Source organism: Drosophila montana, unplaced genomic scaffold (genome assembly GCF_035044405.1).
Source record: "Drosophila montana isolate Dmon_TW-CO22-7 unplaced genomic scaffold, ASM3504440v1 contig_1853_1, whole genome shotgun sequence".
Classification (NCBI taxonomy): domain Eukaryota; kingdom Metazoa; phylum Arthropoda; class Insecta; order Diptera; family Drosophilidae; genus Drosophila; species Drosophila montana.
In genome coordinates this window covers 554,856-570,683 of record NW_026996772.1, presented here as the reverse complement: position 1 = coordinate 570,683, position 15,828 = coordinate 554,856, and the positions used below count along the sequence as shown (strand labels likewise).

Sequence of the window (15,828 nt, the reverse complement as noted above, 5' to 3'; positions counted from 1 at the left end):
TTGGCTCATTTGAACGTTCTTTTGCTATCGTAACAACAGAAACAGATTTTTTGTTCTATTCCATCATTTCCGATATACGATAAACGGTCTTAAGCATAGATGGGCCTGGTAACATAAACACAATGACTAATTAATTATAAAAATCCACACATACGGTTCGGATTTCAAAGTACAAGTACATATTATACATATGTAATTGATGTCAATTTACAACTAATTACTAAAACAATACTTTTTTCAAAGGGGTTACGGTAATGCTGCTTGGATCATCATAACAAAATAGTTTGACCACATTTTTTATTTGAAATACTTAAGTTTGAGTAAGCCCAATTAATAATCATATAGCAGAATGAAGTTGGCAGCCGTTTCCTGGATATGGTCAATCCTTATAATATGCGGAATTTTTGAAGCGCAGGCGCAATTAAATTTGGATAAACTTGATCTGCCAAGCCAAATTCCAGATGAGTTGTTAAAATCCAACTTTAGCTACAGCCAAGTCAAAGAAGTATTCCGCAAAAAATGCATAGAGGTGTCCGGCGAAGAAGCTGGCGACCGGGCATATAATGATATTGAGGCCGGTGCTTTAACGCTTAGCGAATGCGTAAATAGTCTTGTCAATTATACAACACTGCAGCGGGAGATACAAGAGGCAAGTCCCGAAGGAGAACTGGATGTCGTGTTCAACAAGTATTGTGCTAAACGAACGAATGCCATAGACTGTTTTGATGTGTTCACGAATAAGCTGCTGCCATGCTTGGACAAGGAGGAGCAGGAAAGCCAGGACGTAATTAAACGTATTATCCAAAGTTTGTTGAACTTTGTGTGCCATAAAGATGGTGACCAAATAGCCTTATTTATTGCGGAAGAAGGTCCCGAGTGCCTTGAATCACAAAGGGACAATATTCAACAGTGCGTTAACAGCACCTTTTCTACGTACTTTAACGAGGCAGATATGCACGATAGTAATAAAATCAAGGCAATACCCAAATTGGTTGTGGGCCAGAAACAGTGCAGTGATATAAAAACTTTGGAAATATGCATTGTACGTCACCTGGAGCACTGTTCAAAAATAACGCCGGCCAATCTAATAGAGTCCATGTTCAATTTTATAAGAAACGAAACTCTGTGCCGCAATTACCAGCAATTGGCCTTAACTGGAAGCGCAAATGCGCTGACCAACACTCACACAAATGGCATCCTCTTGTGTGCTCTATTGATATTTATACTTAGTAAGATATATTGCTTTAAGTAATTTTTTTTGTTCTTGGATTCGAAACATTGAACTTGCCGTGTTCAAGTTTGTATTCTTCGCGGAAATCGCTTGCCAAAAAGTGGGTGCGTTAATTGTGAGACACGAATATTTTTTTTTTACAATCTGCCTAATCAGATAAGGTGCAAATGTTACAGCAAAGAAAACGAACAAATGAACTTGAGGACATTGTTCATACATACATATGTATTATTTGCGTGCTTTATGTATCTTTGTTCTCGGTTCTCAGCTTATAAGTTATTTTCTCTACACAACAGTGTTTTATTGTAATCTCCTATATCATATAAATGTAGACATCTCTCTATTACTATATATGTAAATCAAGTAAATCTCATACATATAGAAAACCTTTTATATAGAGGGCACAGGTTTAAAGTTTATCAAAATATGGAATGTCAACGGAAACGTGAAAGTATCAAAATGTGAAAATAAATAAATCAAAATAAGACAGTAGCAATTAATTTTTTTAATCTTTTCTTTTTTCAGTATAGTAAAAGTGTAAGTAAGAGCTGAAAGCAGTTTTATCTAATTTATGCAAAATAAATGTGCAGCGTTTTCCCTAATCCGTTATTTTAGACAGCAGTCAGTATTTATTTAAGCAAGAATTAGCACCATTTTGTAAGCGCGAGTTGGATATTCCAATAGCTCGTGTTAGCTCAGGTCTCCCATCTCTAATGCGCAGCTGGCTTGCCTTCCACATACATATGTATGTGCACAAGCCTCAGCTTAGGCTCAAACTATAAACAACATTCTAAAGTGTTAAATATGATTATTAAATGAAGTGTTAAAAGTATATAGGAAACTGTTATCTTATATATAGATTCAGCTATTGAAACAGTCTACGTCTACTGCCAAACTATGGAGAATATTGAGACTGCAGCATTATCTGACCAGATAACTAAGTTTAGCATTGTAATGACTGCAATTTCGGCATTTATGCGATTCATTACGATCTTGATGAACTGGTATCTGGCATATGAGTATTGGAAAATGGAATCGTATACCTATTGCCACTGGACAATTGCATCAATATTATTACCCATGATTTTAACGACGCTAATCTATTCAAATGTGTAAGCAAATGTTTGTTTTTATATGTTATCCTTTTTGTTTTATCGTATATCCATTTTAATTTGCAGACTAATCGTTACTAACCTAGGTAAAAAGAACGTCATCTGTGCGGACCTATTTTGGAAACTTGTACTCACGTATTTGTTTCGAGAAGCAACTACCTTGAATTGGGCATTGAAGTATAATGAGGCTAAAAAGCGCGGCGACAAGATTGCTGAGATTGAGTAAGAAGAAGACGAAAGAATGTCGACAAATCTATATTTGATTTGTTTCCATTTATATATATCTCTAGATGTTATCACAGATATTTAAAGGAAGAATGTAACGTGGGTTTCATACGACTCTTCGATTCATTTTTAGAATCTGCTCCCCAAAAAGTATTGCAGCTTGCTATTGTATTGCGATATATCAAAAGTTTGACGTGTAATAAGTATAATGCACTATGAGTTTATATTTAAATATGTTTAGTACGTTCATAATGCAGAGGCAATTTATTTTCAGATCTACGTGCCGTGACCTTTTTAATATATTTCATAAGTATCGCTTGGTGTTTATTGGCCTATAACCGATCGAATCGCTTGGTTCAGCTAGACAAATACGACATAGAAACAAAAGGACTTGTCGTACAGTTCTGTTTTCTACTCAGTTTCACGGGTAAGTTGAACTGATTCTGCATGAAATAATTTTATATCAAACATTATTATTTAGCTTCCCGCACCATTTGTATTGCATACATGGCCAGTATATTTCCTATGGAAACTTTTGCGGCTTGCATTCTACATATATTTCTGTGCGGCACTGTAGTCTTCGTAGTGGACTCCCCGACGTTTGGAAGATCTCAGTTATTGAATTACATATTGTGCCTTACATTTGGAGTGGTATATCTATTCATATTTACACCTGTTTCAGATGGACCAACAAAGTATAAGTATATCATTTATTTATCGTTGTGCTTTTTACAAAATCTATTTGCTTGTATAATTTGGATTCCCTTTTATTTGGCCATATTAATTAATGGGTTTTTTATATTGGGCATTGCTCTTATGATTTACTATTATTTGCAATGCCATCCAGGAATTACGTCTGCTATATTTTAATAATTAATGTAGCATACAGTGCAAAATAAAATTCAAATTGGTATTTTTTTTTATTTACATATATATAATTTATTCTTTTATAATCTATATTGTGTTGCCTTCTCGCTCGCTCTTAGAGAGCGCATGCGCGCAAGCGTGGCTTGAGCCGACGATTAAAGTTAGCTTTGATTTGCAGTTTTTGCGTTATGAAGAGCTGGTCACACTTAAAGAAATGGCTTAGACTAGGTGGCAGTGACTTACCAAGCAAGCCATCAGCAACAAATTAACTTTCACTTCAAAACCAAAAAGTTTCATAGGACTATCAAACAGAATTTAATCGTACAACCGATCGTTGTGATGTAAACACCAATTACATATGGACAATATATAATAAATATGGCATCAAAATATGAGCGCATTATCAGTGATTGTAGGTCAAGAAATATATTATGGGAAGATGCTGATTTCCCAGCGATACAATCATCCGTATTTTATTATCAAACGCCCCCGTTCACATTCCAATGGAAACGCATTGCCGAACTAAATAATCCACAGGCATCGTTTCTAAATGAAAATGCTGAATTCGATGTGATACCTGGTAAAATGGGTGATCGTTGGCTCGTTTCATGTTTGGGCGTTTTATATTCGTTGCGAAATCTATTTTATCGCGTTGTGCCCGCCGATCAGAGTCTGGAAAAATCGATGGGCATCTATCGCTTTCGCCTGTGGTGGTGTGGCGAATGGGTGGAAGTGCTTGTCGACGATCGCCTACCGACCATCAATGGCCGACTCGCATTCATGCAGCCGCAGTCATCCAACTGCTTCTGGGCATCGCTATTGGAGAAGGCGATTGCCAAATTGCATGGCTCCTATGAGGCGCTCAAGTATGGCACACGCTCCGATGGATTAACCGATCTGCTCGGCGGTGTTGTCAAGTGCATGCCCATAATATCGGACAGCATAAGGCCGCAAACGCTGAAGGATCATCTGGCCACAACGTGCATTGTCACCTGCATTGCGGTTAAGAATGCGGCAGTACAGAAAAAGAACACAACGGAAAGGCTACCGAACGGCATTTTAGTGAATGCCAATTACAGGTATGTCTGCGCTAAAACGATTTCAAACTGAAATATAATTATTGAAATTTACTTAAAGGCTTTCGTGTTTGGATAAAGTCGAGACCGTTATTGGCGATTCCGTGCAGCTGGTTCGCATTAAGGACACATTCTCGTCGAAGCCTTTTGGCGATAAAACCAATTTTATTGGCGATTGGTCGCCCACATCGAAGACATGGGAGCGTGTATCATCGACGGAACGTGGACGTCTATTGGCCCAATTGGAATTGGGCGAGTTTTGGATCTCGTTTTATGATTTTGTGCACACTTTCACAGCACTGGAGATCGTTTATTTGGACTCGGATACGGCGAATGGAGAGCAAATGCTTAAGGGACGGCCGCTGCACTGGAAAATGAAAATGTATCAAGGACAGTGGAAACGAGGTGTAACTGCCGGCGGTTGCCGTAACCATGAATCCTTTCACATAAATCCACAATTATTGGTATCCATACAGGAGAAACAGGATATTGTTATAGCCCTAAATCAACATACCGCTGTCGAGCCGAAAGTTATCGGCTTCACCATGTACATGTGGAATCGCGATTATAGCCTAAACGAATGTTTACAAAAGGACTTCTTCAAGAATCAAGTGAGCTTCCTTAACTCTGACTATGGCAACACCAGGCATGTCAGCTATCACACACAGCTTGATATCGGCCACTATGTGTTGATGCCCACCACCTATGAGCCCGCCGAGGAGGCACAGTTCACCGTTCGAATACTGGGCACGTCGGCATTTCGGCTGTCATGCCTCGAGACGCAGACAATGATATTGCTGGATCCATTCCCATCGCTAAAGAGCGACGATAATGTGCAGAAAATCAAGAGCGTTTGTCAATATGAACCCGTTTATATGCAGTTGGCCGATGAAAATAAGACAATTAATTGCTTTGAGCTGCATGAATTGTTGGAGGCATGCCTACCAAATGACTATATCAAAGGATGCGCCAACATTGATATATGCCGACAGGTGATCGCACTGCAAGACAAAACCGGCAACGGCCGCATCACGTTCCAACAGTTCAAAACATTTATGGTTAATCTGAAATCATGGCAAGGTGTTTTCAAAATGTATACAAAAGAGAAAGCCGGCATTTTACGTGCCGAGCGCCTACGTGATGCACTCTACGATATCGGATTCCAACTGAGCACCGACATCATGAACTGTCTAATCCAGCGATATATACGGAAAGATGGCACACTGCGCCTCAGCGACTTTGTCTCGGCCGTAATGCAACTGACGACGGCCTTCAACCAGTTCCACATGAAGAACTACAATCAGGTGAATGTCATTGAGGTCCACCTGCACGATTGGATCAAGAGTATATTAAGTTGCTGAACTATGCAATTTTCGACCGTAACGTTGTGTAATAAATTGTTTTTTTTTTTTTTTTTCGCGAAAAAAAAAGTAAATTTTAATTTTATATGCTGTTCGTTATAATTATTTATTTTTAATGGGACAAACAAATTGCATATATATATATGTATATATGTATATATACATATAAATATGTATGTGCACATACATAAGTTGTTGAAAGCGCATTGTAAAATAAAATTGAAGGACGAGAAATGATTCGGAAACAACAACCATGATTTTCACTTAATGTTGTACGTATATTAGTTTAAAATATGTATATTTATATACTTAAATTCATTAAATATTAATATATATATATATAAGTGTATTTTGATAGGATAGTTGTGTGTGTACTCGTCTGTAAAGTATACAATATATAATATTATGTTGCAGCTGGCGATATTTCGATATTTATTAACTATTTAGCGATTCAATAATTGTGTTTAGCAGCTTATAGAACGTGTCGAGTTTTTATTACTAAGTACGATGCTTAAACTAGGCCGACATACATTTCTGTATATAAATACTGTATGAATTAGTTTTAATTAGTTGATTTATGGACGACAGGCATTTCGACGCATCTTACAGCTTTCTCCTGCTCACAAATTGTTCCTGTTATTAATTAATCCATGTTTAATTTACAAAAAACTTGATTGCGCGTAACACTAAGCGAGGCGACTCCGGACACCAAACATTACATCGAGGTTCCATTGTGGGAGGAGGCATCACTAATGCGCCGCGACAGCGTTGTCTTACGGCTGATGGAGAGCGTATTGGCAGCCTGATTAGAATGGATGCTCGGCCCCAGTTGGTTGGGATTATGATTTGTTGTTGTTATTATATTTGATATATCATGCGCTGTGGGTGACGATGCGACTGCTCGCAATGGGGAGCGCCGCAGCGAGCCGGTCACTTCATGGGGCTCTTGATAGCCCGAGTCCATATCATCGTGGTAGGAGTCCATTAGGGGTGTGGGATCCTCATAGTCGTAATCAACAAAGCCACTGTTATCGAAGGACTGCAATATTCCAAAATGCATTAGACACCAACAAAATTACAATACAAATTTTGTCGAATACCTTGACAAAAGATTGGGACTGCTTGGCATAGCCGCGGAACACCTGATTGTGCGCCTTGCCGCGATAATCAACGGACTCGTAGTGCCCATCCTGAGAGTTCTCAATTATAAAGTGCCGGGTGCCGTGTGGCGTTAATGTGGCCCACAGCAGGCGACTATCATTCACCAGCTGACTCTGCAACAGATCCCGACTGTTGGCTGTGGCGCACGGATAGAGTATTCCGCCCGAGGTGAAGGCATTCGATTTGGTCGCTTCGCCCAGCGCATTGATTGCGGTTTGCTTGATATTTGCATCATGATACGAGAAAAAGGTGCTAAGCATAAATTGAAAAGCAATTGATGATGAAATTCAATAATGATGAAATCAGTTTTGCAGGCTATCTCTAAAATACATACTCTTTGCATCTGATGACAATCAATGCCAGGAAACAGGCCAGCACAAATATGCCAATGCACGACGAGACGAAAAACCAAACATTCTCCAAGCTCTTGGCATCGCTGCGCACCAGCTCCATTAGCTCGTTGCCGCTATCATTGTGCTGGTTTTGGCCACACATGAAGGCCGCAAAGCACGGCTGAGACTCATTCGATGGCAGCAATATATCAATGCTCTTCGGTTTCGATATCAGGAACGATGGCAGCGGCGGCGGCGGCATGGAGAGTATAAAATCTGGCGGCGGACCAGCCAACTGGTCACAACTGCCCACACAATTTCCAAGTAAGAAATTCATTTTGCCTAAAAGAAACAGAGAACAGACATAGACAAATTTCCATCATGAGTATAATTATATACATATATTTTTGTAGCTATAGTCTTGGACATTTGTATTTAAACACATACGGCTGCCATATCAGCGTCGTGAAAGTTTCACAAAGATCAGGCAATGAACACGGGAGTTCTTCAAGAAAACATTTCTTATAAAGTGGGTCTGGGGGGCAGAAGAAGCACAACCAATGCGTAAACTGCGCAGCGTGAGTGCTCAGTTGTGTGTGTGTGTGTGTGTGTGGAAAAGAGCTTGAATGGGTATATTTTAGTCGGGCTTATCAGGAAACTTTAAAAAAAAAAACAAACTAATGAAGTTGTTTTCATTAGCCAAAAGACTTGTTCTATTAGCTTTATTATATGCACATACATATCTATGGTTAATTATGAAAATGTTTTGTTTGTCTATTTTGTGTACCCTTAGCTCGACCCAAATACTTCTACTGCGCGTTGCAGCAGCAAATCTTCGAGCACTCGACACTCGAATATATATCTGATATATATGTATATATATGGATATGCAACTGATAATATCAAGCAATAAAAAAAAAGAAAACAACTTTCTAAACATTGACAAACCTTAATCCAATAACGTGTCCTGTACCGATGAAATCTTACCTTGAACTGAGTAGTAAAAACAATTGCCATATATTCCCAACTCGAAGAGCGCCCATGCGCGCGCATCTCCATTCGATGTGGGTAAGAGAAGTAACCCCTGCTGGCTAAGCCACACCCAGCCAATACACATACTCGGATTATTCAAATTGTCCCCCAACATTATTTGACATGTAACGAAATTTCTTGCATTTTTTTTTTTTTTGCGACCATTTCATGTTCCTTTGCTTATTAATATAATTTACGTTAGTTCGAAAAATTGTTGAAAAATCGAACATTTTAAAAAGGTAAAATCGGTTGTGAAACTAAAATAAAGTGTTATCATGACTGCGATGAATTGTGGACAACAAAGTTGCGGGTTCTAATCCCAGGCTTAAGGGTTCTGATCCCAAGCCTAAGCCGAAAAGAAAAAAACAAATGATAAAGCATTAAAATAATTGATAATGACAGGCAATAAATATTAACAAATAACGTTACGTAATAGTTAAATGAAACCTGAATGCATGACTGGGGAAATACTTACATTAGAGAAAGCTTAACTTAAGCCGAATCCAAACACTGAAGAGATTCGCATGGCTAGTTACCAAAGGGGGAATAAGCCTTAGCCTGGGCGAAGACCAAAAAATTAACTTGGCTAATATTCGATACTCATATCAATACTATTGGCATCAGTGATGAAATCAGACTGTCAGAAATCAGTCATATTAGACGCTTTTATTGAAACATTGACCCTGAGTATCAAACAACTGTTCATTATGTAGAACAGGCACTTAATAAACATAGATTGTAACGAATCTAACATTAACTACATATAACGCATTTTTGTTAAAATATATTACATTAATTGGGAATAGGCGAGTCATACAGCTCGCTAATAACAAGTGTTGGGAAAACAAGCAAAAACAAAAAAAAAAAGTGTGGGAAATAGCAAAATGTATAAACTCTGTGATAACCCTTTAATTTATGCTGCATACACTTGCAATATATGAGTAAATATTTGATCACAATTATACTATTTTTTCTCCCCATATGTCATAACGACGCCAACGATCAATGCCAGCACTGTGAATCCTTGTGCTGCAATGCGGGTGCGCATCATAAATTGGGACATTCTGCGGTTGCCGGTGCGAAAATTGTATAGACCAGCTGTTAGGGCTGCGGTTGTGGCCAGGCATCCTGTGTACAATGAACAGAAACAAATTTCAACGATAATTGGCAACGTTTACATAACGAAATTAATACAATTCTAGTATATCGCTTACCAATTGGCACCAAAGGGTTCTCCTTTATTTTGCGTACAAGTCTTTCCTTGGTCGTTTCAATTTCGACAACTGGCCCCAGATCCTGACGTAACTGTATCCAGTCCAAGTCTTCCGCTGGTAACGGTATTTCCGATTTGTTGGGCATCTTTCAATAGATTGAACAAGCTTTTCTGCAATTTAAACAATATGTCAAATGCAATTCCGACAATTCATATTAACTGAATGGAACACACATCCAAATAAACAGATGATTACAGACGTGCGCACAGATGACAGTCACAGTGCGGAACGTTGCAATGGAACAGGGATGTGTATGCGCTAAATACGAGAAGAGAATATTTGCTGAACTAACATTTCTTATCTGACTTTAAATATTTTGATGGTTTTTTCAAATATGTCAATTCAATTTTCAAACAATTCGTCATTTTATTTATTCACTTTTTTTTCTAAAGATATATTATATTTTAATATTTTGTGTTTGGCAATCCTTACATAAATGCCCATTTGGTTCCATAAAGTACGAACTTGAACTTGAAGTTCAATTAGTTCTATTCGTTTTCCATCGTCTCAAAATCTGTTCCCTAGCATTGGTAACCGGTTTGAATTCACATGTGCGTCAAATTAGCGGCGGTGAGTTAGCGTCGATTTTTGGTACTTGGTATCGGAAAAGGAATCGGTCACTTTTAAATGCATTTATTTATGTTTTTAAGCACAAAACCAAATAAATTTAAATGCAGAATTGCAATAAATTAAATTATTTACTACCTACATTCATTTATTTTTGAATTTTAATTTATAATATGGGTAAACCAAGGGGTTAAAATATTAGGTTTTCACCATTCCATAAATATCTAAATTTAGGGATGATGGCCCCGAAAACCGCATATACACGATTAAAGCCTATAGTTTCTCCTAGCCAACTGTGAAAATTTGATTAAAATCGTCGGTACCATTTTTAAGATATTTGGAAAAGAGTGCAACAACCCCCAAGTCAGCCCCATATAAAATGACCGCAAAAAATCAACCTTGTTTTCGAGCCCTTATTTCTTAACTCAGAGACAATGGCCCTCAATGCACGGTATACCCTCTTGTAGATACATATTTTAGGAAGCTATAGGCACTAATTTTAAGTAAATGGACGGTACAGATTTTGAGAAAATTAATTAATTGTAAACCAACATCATATAGTTCATTAAAAAGTCTATCGAACTGCTAGTTCCTACGTGAACTGAATCACTGCCTGGCATCAGTGCTGAACAATTTTGTGCAGAACTGAGCGGGAACCAATTCAATTTGAATTATATGTAATCATGAAAAAATGGAAAGGACTCATAGTAAATTAAATTAATAAGTCAAAGCAAATTATATGAGAAGTATTAAGTCATACTTAATAGAGCAGTTTATGGAAAAATTGCATTTTTCCATTTTTTTCTTTACATCCTATGTTAATGCAAAAAAACATGCTGGCAATATTAGATATCATACTGTTAAATGGCAGCCATATTTTAAACTTTATTATTTAATTTCTCCGAAAACGGCCTCAAATGCACGGTAGTTGTGCATATAGAGCACGATTTATCAATCATTTTGCTATTTATTTCATTAAAATCATCGGTACAGATTTTGAGAAATTCTCATTTTTCTATTTCTCTCATAACATCCTATGTTAATGCAAAAAAACATGCTGGCAATATTAGATATCATACTGTTAAATGGCAGCCATATTTTAAACTTTATTATTTAATTTCTCCGAAAACGGCCTCAAATGCACGGTAGTTGTGCATATAGAGCACGATTTATCAATCATTTTGCTATTTATTTCATTAAAATCATCGGTACAGATTTTGAGAAATTCTCATTTTTCTATTTCTCTCATAACATCCTATGTTAATGCAAAAAAACATGCTGGCAATATTAGATATCATACTGTTAAATGGCAGCCATATTTTAAACTTTATTATTTAATTTCTCCGAAAACGGCCTCAAATGCACGGTAGTTGTGCATATAGAGCACGATTTATCAATCATTTTGCTATTTATTTCATTAAAATCATCGGTACAGATTTTGAGAAATTCTCATTTTTCTATTTCTCTCATAACATCCTATGTTAATGCAAAAAAACATGCTGGCAATATTAGATATCATACTGTTAAATGGCAGCCATATTTTAAACTTTATTATTTAATTTCTCCGAAAACGGCCTCAAATGCACGGTAGTTGTGCATATAGAGCACGATTTATCAATCATTTTGCTATTTATTTCATTAAAATCATCGGTACAGATTTTGAGAAATTCTCATTTTTCTATTTCTCTCATAACATCCTATGTTAATGCAAAAAAACATGCTGGCAATATTAGATATCATACTGTTAAATGGCAGCCATATTTTAAACTTTATTATTTAATTTCTCCGAAAACGGCCTCAAATGCACGGTAGTTGTGCATATAGAGCACGATTTATCAATCATTTTGCTATTTATTTCATTAAAATCATCGGTACAGATTTTGAGAAATTCTCATTTTTCTATTTCTCTCATAACATCCTATGTTAATGCAAAAAAACATGCTGGCAATATTAGATATCATACTGTTAAATGGCAGCCATATTTTAAACTTTATTATTTAATTTCTCCGAAAACGGCCTCAAATGCACGGTAGTTGTGCATATAGAGCACGATTTATCAATCATTTTGCTATTTATTTCATTAAAATCATCGGTACAGATTTTGAGAAATTCTCATTTTTCTATTTCTCTCATAACATCCTATGTTAATGCAAAAAAACATGCTGGCAATATTAGATATCATACTGTTAAATGGCAGCCATATTTTAAACTTTATTATTTAATTTCTCCGAAAACGGCCTCAAATGCACGGTAGTTGTGCATATAGAGCACGATTTATCAATCATTTTGCTATTTATTTCATTAAAATCATCGGTACAGATTTTGAGAAATTCTCATTTTTCTATTTCTCTCATAACATCCTATGTTAATGCAAAAAAACATGCTGGCAATATTAGATATCATACTGTTAAATGGCAGCCATATTTTAAACTTTATTATTTAATTTCTCCGAAAACGGCCTCAAATGCACGGTAGTTGTGCATATAGAGCACGATTTATCAATCATTTTGCTATTTATTTCATTAAAATCATCGGTACAGATTTTGAGAAATTCTCATTTTTCTATTTCTCTCATAACATCCTATGTTAATGCAAAAAAACATGCTGGCAATATTAGATATCATACTGTTAAATGGCAGCCATATTTTAAACTTTATTATTTAATTTCTCCGAAAACGGCCTCAAATGCACGGTAGTTGTGCATATAGAGCACGATTTATCAATCATTTTGCTATTTATTTCATTAAAATCATCGGTACAGATTTTGAGAAATTCTCATTTTTCTATTTCTCTCATAACATCCTATGTTAATGCAAAAAAACATGCTGGCAATATTAGATATCATACTGTTAAATGGCAGCCATATTTTAAACTTTATTATTTAATTTCTCCGAAAACGGCCTCAAATGCACGGTAGTTGTGCATATAGAGCACGATTTATCAATCATTTTGCTATTTATTTCATTAAAATCATCGGTACAGATTTTGAGAAATTCTCATTTTTCTATTTCTCTCATAACATCCTATGTTAATGCAAAAAAACATGCTGGCAATATTAGATATCATACTGTTAAATGGCAGCCATATTTTAAACTTTATTATTTAATTTCTCCGAAAACGGCCTCAAATGCACGGTAGTTGTGCATATAGAGCACGATTTATCAATCATTTTGCTATTTATTTCATTAAAATCATCGGTACAGATTTTGAGAAATTCTCATTTTTCTATTTCTCTCATAACATCCTATGTTAATGCAAAAAAACATGCTGGCAATATTAGATATCATACTGTTAAATGGCAGCCATATTTTAAACTTTATTATTTAATTTCTCCGAAAACGGCCTCAAATGCACGGTAGTTGTGCATATAGAGCACGATTTATCAATCATTTTGCTATTTATTTCATTAAAATCATCGGTACAGATTTTGAGAAATTCTCATTTTTCTATTTCTCTCATAACATCCTATGTTAATGCAAAAAAACATGCTGGCAATATTAGATATCATACTGTTAAATGGCAGCCATATTTTAAACTTTATTATTTAATTTCTCCGAAAACGGCCTCAAATGCACGGTAGTTGTGCATATAGAGCACGATTTATCAATCATTTTGCTATTTATTTCATTAAAATCATCGGTACAGATTTTGAGAAATTCTCATTTTTCTATTTCTCTCATAACATCCTATGTTAATGCAAAAAAACATGCTGGCAATATTAGATATCATACTGTTAAATGGCAGCCATATTTTAAACTTTATTATTTAATTTCTCCGAAAACGGCCTCAAATGCACGGTAGTTGTGCATATAGAGCACGATTTATCAATCATTTTGCTATTTATTTCATTAAAATCATCGGTACAGATTTTGAGAAATTCTCATTTTTCTATTTCTCTCATAACATCCTATGTTAATGCAAAAAAACATGCTGGCAATATTAGATATCATACTGTTAAATGGCAGCCATATTTTAAACTTTATTATTTAATTTCTCCAAAAACGGCCTCAAATGCACGGTAGTTGTGCATATAGAGCACGATTTATCAATCATTTTGCTATTTATTTCATTAAAATCATCGGTACAGATTTTGAGAAATTCTCATTTTTCTATTTCTCTCATAACATCCTATGTTAATGCAAAAAAACATGCTGGCAATATTAGATATCATACTGTTAAATGGCAGCCATATTTTAAACTTTATTATTTAATTTCTCCGAAAACGGCCTCAAATGCACGGTAGTTGTGCATATAGAGCACGATTTATCAATCATTTTGCTATTTATTTCATTAAAATCATCGGTACAGATTTTGAGAAATTCTCATTTTTCTATTTCTCTCATAACATCCTATGTTAATGCAAAAAAACATGCTGGCAATATTAGATATCATACTGTTAAATGGCAGCCATATTTTAAACTTTATTATTTAATTTCTCCGAAAACGGCCTCAAATGCACGGTAGTTGTGCATATAGAGCACGATTTATCAATCATTTTGCTATTTATTTCATTAAAATCATCGGTACAGATTTTGAGAAATTCTCATTTTTCTATTTCTCTCATAACATCCTATGTTAATGCAAAAAAACATGCTGGCAATATTAGATATCATACTGTTAAATGGCAGCCATATTTTAAACTTTATTATTTAATTTCTCCGAAAACGGCCTCAAATGCACGGTAGTTGTGCATATAGAGCACGATTTATCAATCATTTTGCTATTTATTTCATTAAAATCATCGGTACAGATTTTGAGAAATTCTCATTTTTCTATTTCTCTCATAACATCCTATGTTAATGCAAAAAAACATGCTGGCAATATTAGATATCATACTGTTAAATGGCAGCCATATTTTAAACTTTATTATTTAATTTCTCCGAAAACGGCCTCAAATGCACGGTAGTTGTGCATATAGAGCACGATTTATCAATCATTTTGCTATTTATTTCATTAAAATCATCGGTACAGATTTTGAGAAATTCTCATTTTTCTATTTCTCTCATAACATCCTATGTTAATGCAAAAAAACATGCTGGCAATATTAGATATCATACTGTTAAATGGCAGCCATATTTTAAACTTTATTATTTAATTTCTCCGAAAACGGCCTCAAATGCACGGTAGTTGTGCATATAGAGCACGATTTATCAATCATTTTGCTATTTATTTCATTAAAATCATCGGTACAGATTTTGAGAAATTCTCATTTTTCTATTTCTCTCATAACATCCTATGTTAATGCAAAAAAACATGCTGGCAATATTAGATATCATACTGTTAAATGGCAGCCATATTTTAAACTTTATTATTTAATTTCTCCGAAAACGGCCTCAAATGCACGGTAGTTGTGCATATAGAGCACGATTTATCAATCATTTTGCTATTTATTTCATTAAAATCATCGGTACAGATTTTGAGAAATTCTCATTTTTCTATTTCTCTCATAACATCCTATGTTAATGCAAAAAAACATGCTGGCAATATTAGATATCATACTGTTAAATGGCAGCCATATTTTAAACTTTATTATTTAATTTCTCCGAAAACGGCCTCAAATGCACGGTAGTTGTGCATATAGAGCACGATT

At 35.5% G+C, this 15,828-nt stretch overlaps 5 protein-coding genes across 8 annotated transcripts; 3 read left to right on the top strand and 2 right to left on the bottom strand.

Moving 5' to 3' along the window:
* The first annotated feature begins 32 nt into the window (after positions 1–32).
* LOC135441122 (27 kDa hemolymph protein) lies at positions 33–1,731 on the top strand. Of its 2 annotated transcripts, none has more exons than XM_064700595.1 (2): positions 33–175; positions 244–1,731. In XM_064700595.1, exon 2 carries the CDS (start codon positions 350–352, stop codon positions 1,250–1,252), a length of 903 nt encoding a protein of 300 aa, XP_064556665.1. In that variant the 5' UTR covers positions 33–175; positions 244–349; the 3' UTR covers positions 1,253–1,731. The 2 variants fall into 2 exon arrangements, with proteins under 2 accessions (XP_064556665.1, XP_064556666.1); XM_064700596.1 differs by having other exon boundaries at positions 104–169.
* Positions 1,732–1,876: 145 nt separating this feature from the next.
* Positions 1,877–3,454, top strand: LOC135441120 (XK-related protein 6). Its single transcript, XM_064700593.1, has 5 exons — positions 1,877–2,343; positions 2,410–2,565; positions 2,634–2,764; positions 2,843–2,995; positions 3,050–3,454. Exons 1-5 carry the CDS (start codon positions 2,129–2,131, stop codon positions 3,436–3,438), a joined length of 1,044 nt encoding a protein of 347 aa, XP_064556663.1. The 5' UTR covers positions 1,877–2,128; the 3' UTR covers positions 3,439–3,454.
* Positions 3,455–3,619: 165 nt separating this feature from the next.
* On the top strand, positions 3,620–5,928 carry CalpC (calpain-C). Its single transcript, XM_064700551.1, has 2 exons — positions 3,620–4,514; positions 4,573–5,928. Exons 1-2 carry the CDS (start codon positions 3,814–3,816, stop codon positions 5,870–5,872), a joined length of 2,001 nt encoding a protein of 666 aa, XP_064556621.1. The 5' UTR covers positions 3,620–3,813; the 3' UTR covers positions 5,873–5,928.
* Positions 5,929–6,519: 591 nt separating this feature from the next.
* LOC135441087 (uncharacterized) lies at positions 6,520–8,948 on the bottom strand. 2 transcript variants are annotated; one of them, XM_064700548.1, is made up of 4 exons: positions 8,873–8,948; positions 7,368–7,707; positions 6,973–7,285; positions 6,520–6,911 (listed from the first exon to the last, which is right to left on the bottom strand). In XM_064700548.1, exons 2-4 carry the CDS (start codon positions 7,700–7,702, stop codon positions 6,588–6,590), a joined length of 972 nt encoding a protein of 323 aa, XP_064556618.1. In that variant the 5' UTR covers positions 7,703–7,707; positions 8,873–8,948; the 3' UTR covers positions 6,520–6,587. The 2 variants fall into 2 exon arrangements, with proteins under 2 accessions (XP_064556618.1, XP_064556617.1); XM_064700547.1 differs by lacking the exon at positions 8,873–8,948 and adding an exon at positions 8,314–8,368.
* Positions 8,949–9,284: 336 nt separating this feature from the next.
* Positions 9,285–9,957, bottom strand: LOC135441088 (HIG1 domain family member 2A, mitochondrial). Of its 2 annotated transcripts, XM_064700550.1 has the most exons (3): positions 9,845–9,957; positions 9,612–9,781; positions 9,285–9,525 (listed from the first exon to the last, which is right to left on the bottom strand). In XM_064700550.1, the coding sequence occupies exons 2-3, from the start codon at positions 9,754–9,756 to the stop codon at positions 9,362–9,364; spliced, it is 309 nt and encodes a 102-aa protein (XP_064556620.1). In that variant the 5' UTR covers positions 9,757–9,781; positions 9,845–9,957; the 3' UTR covers positions 9,285–9,361. The 2 variants fall into 2 exon arrangements, with proteins under 2 accessions (XP_064556620.1, XP_064556619.1); XM_064700549.1 differs by lacking the exon at positions 9,845–9,957 and having other exon boundaries at positions 9,612–9,836.
* Between the last annotated feature and the right edge of the window lie 5,871 nt (positions 9,958–15,828).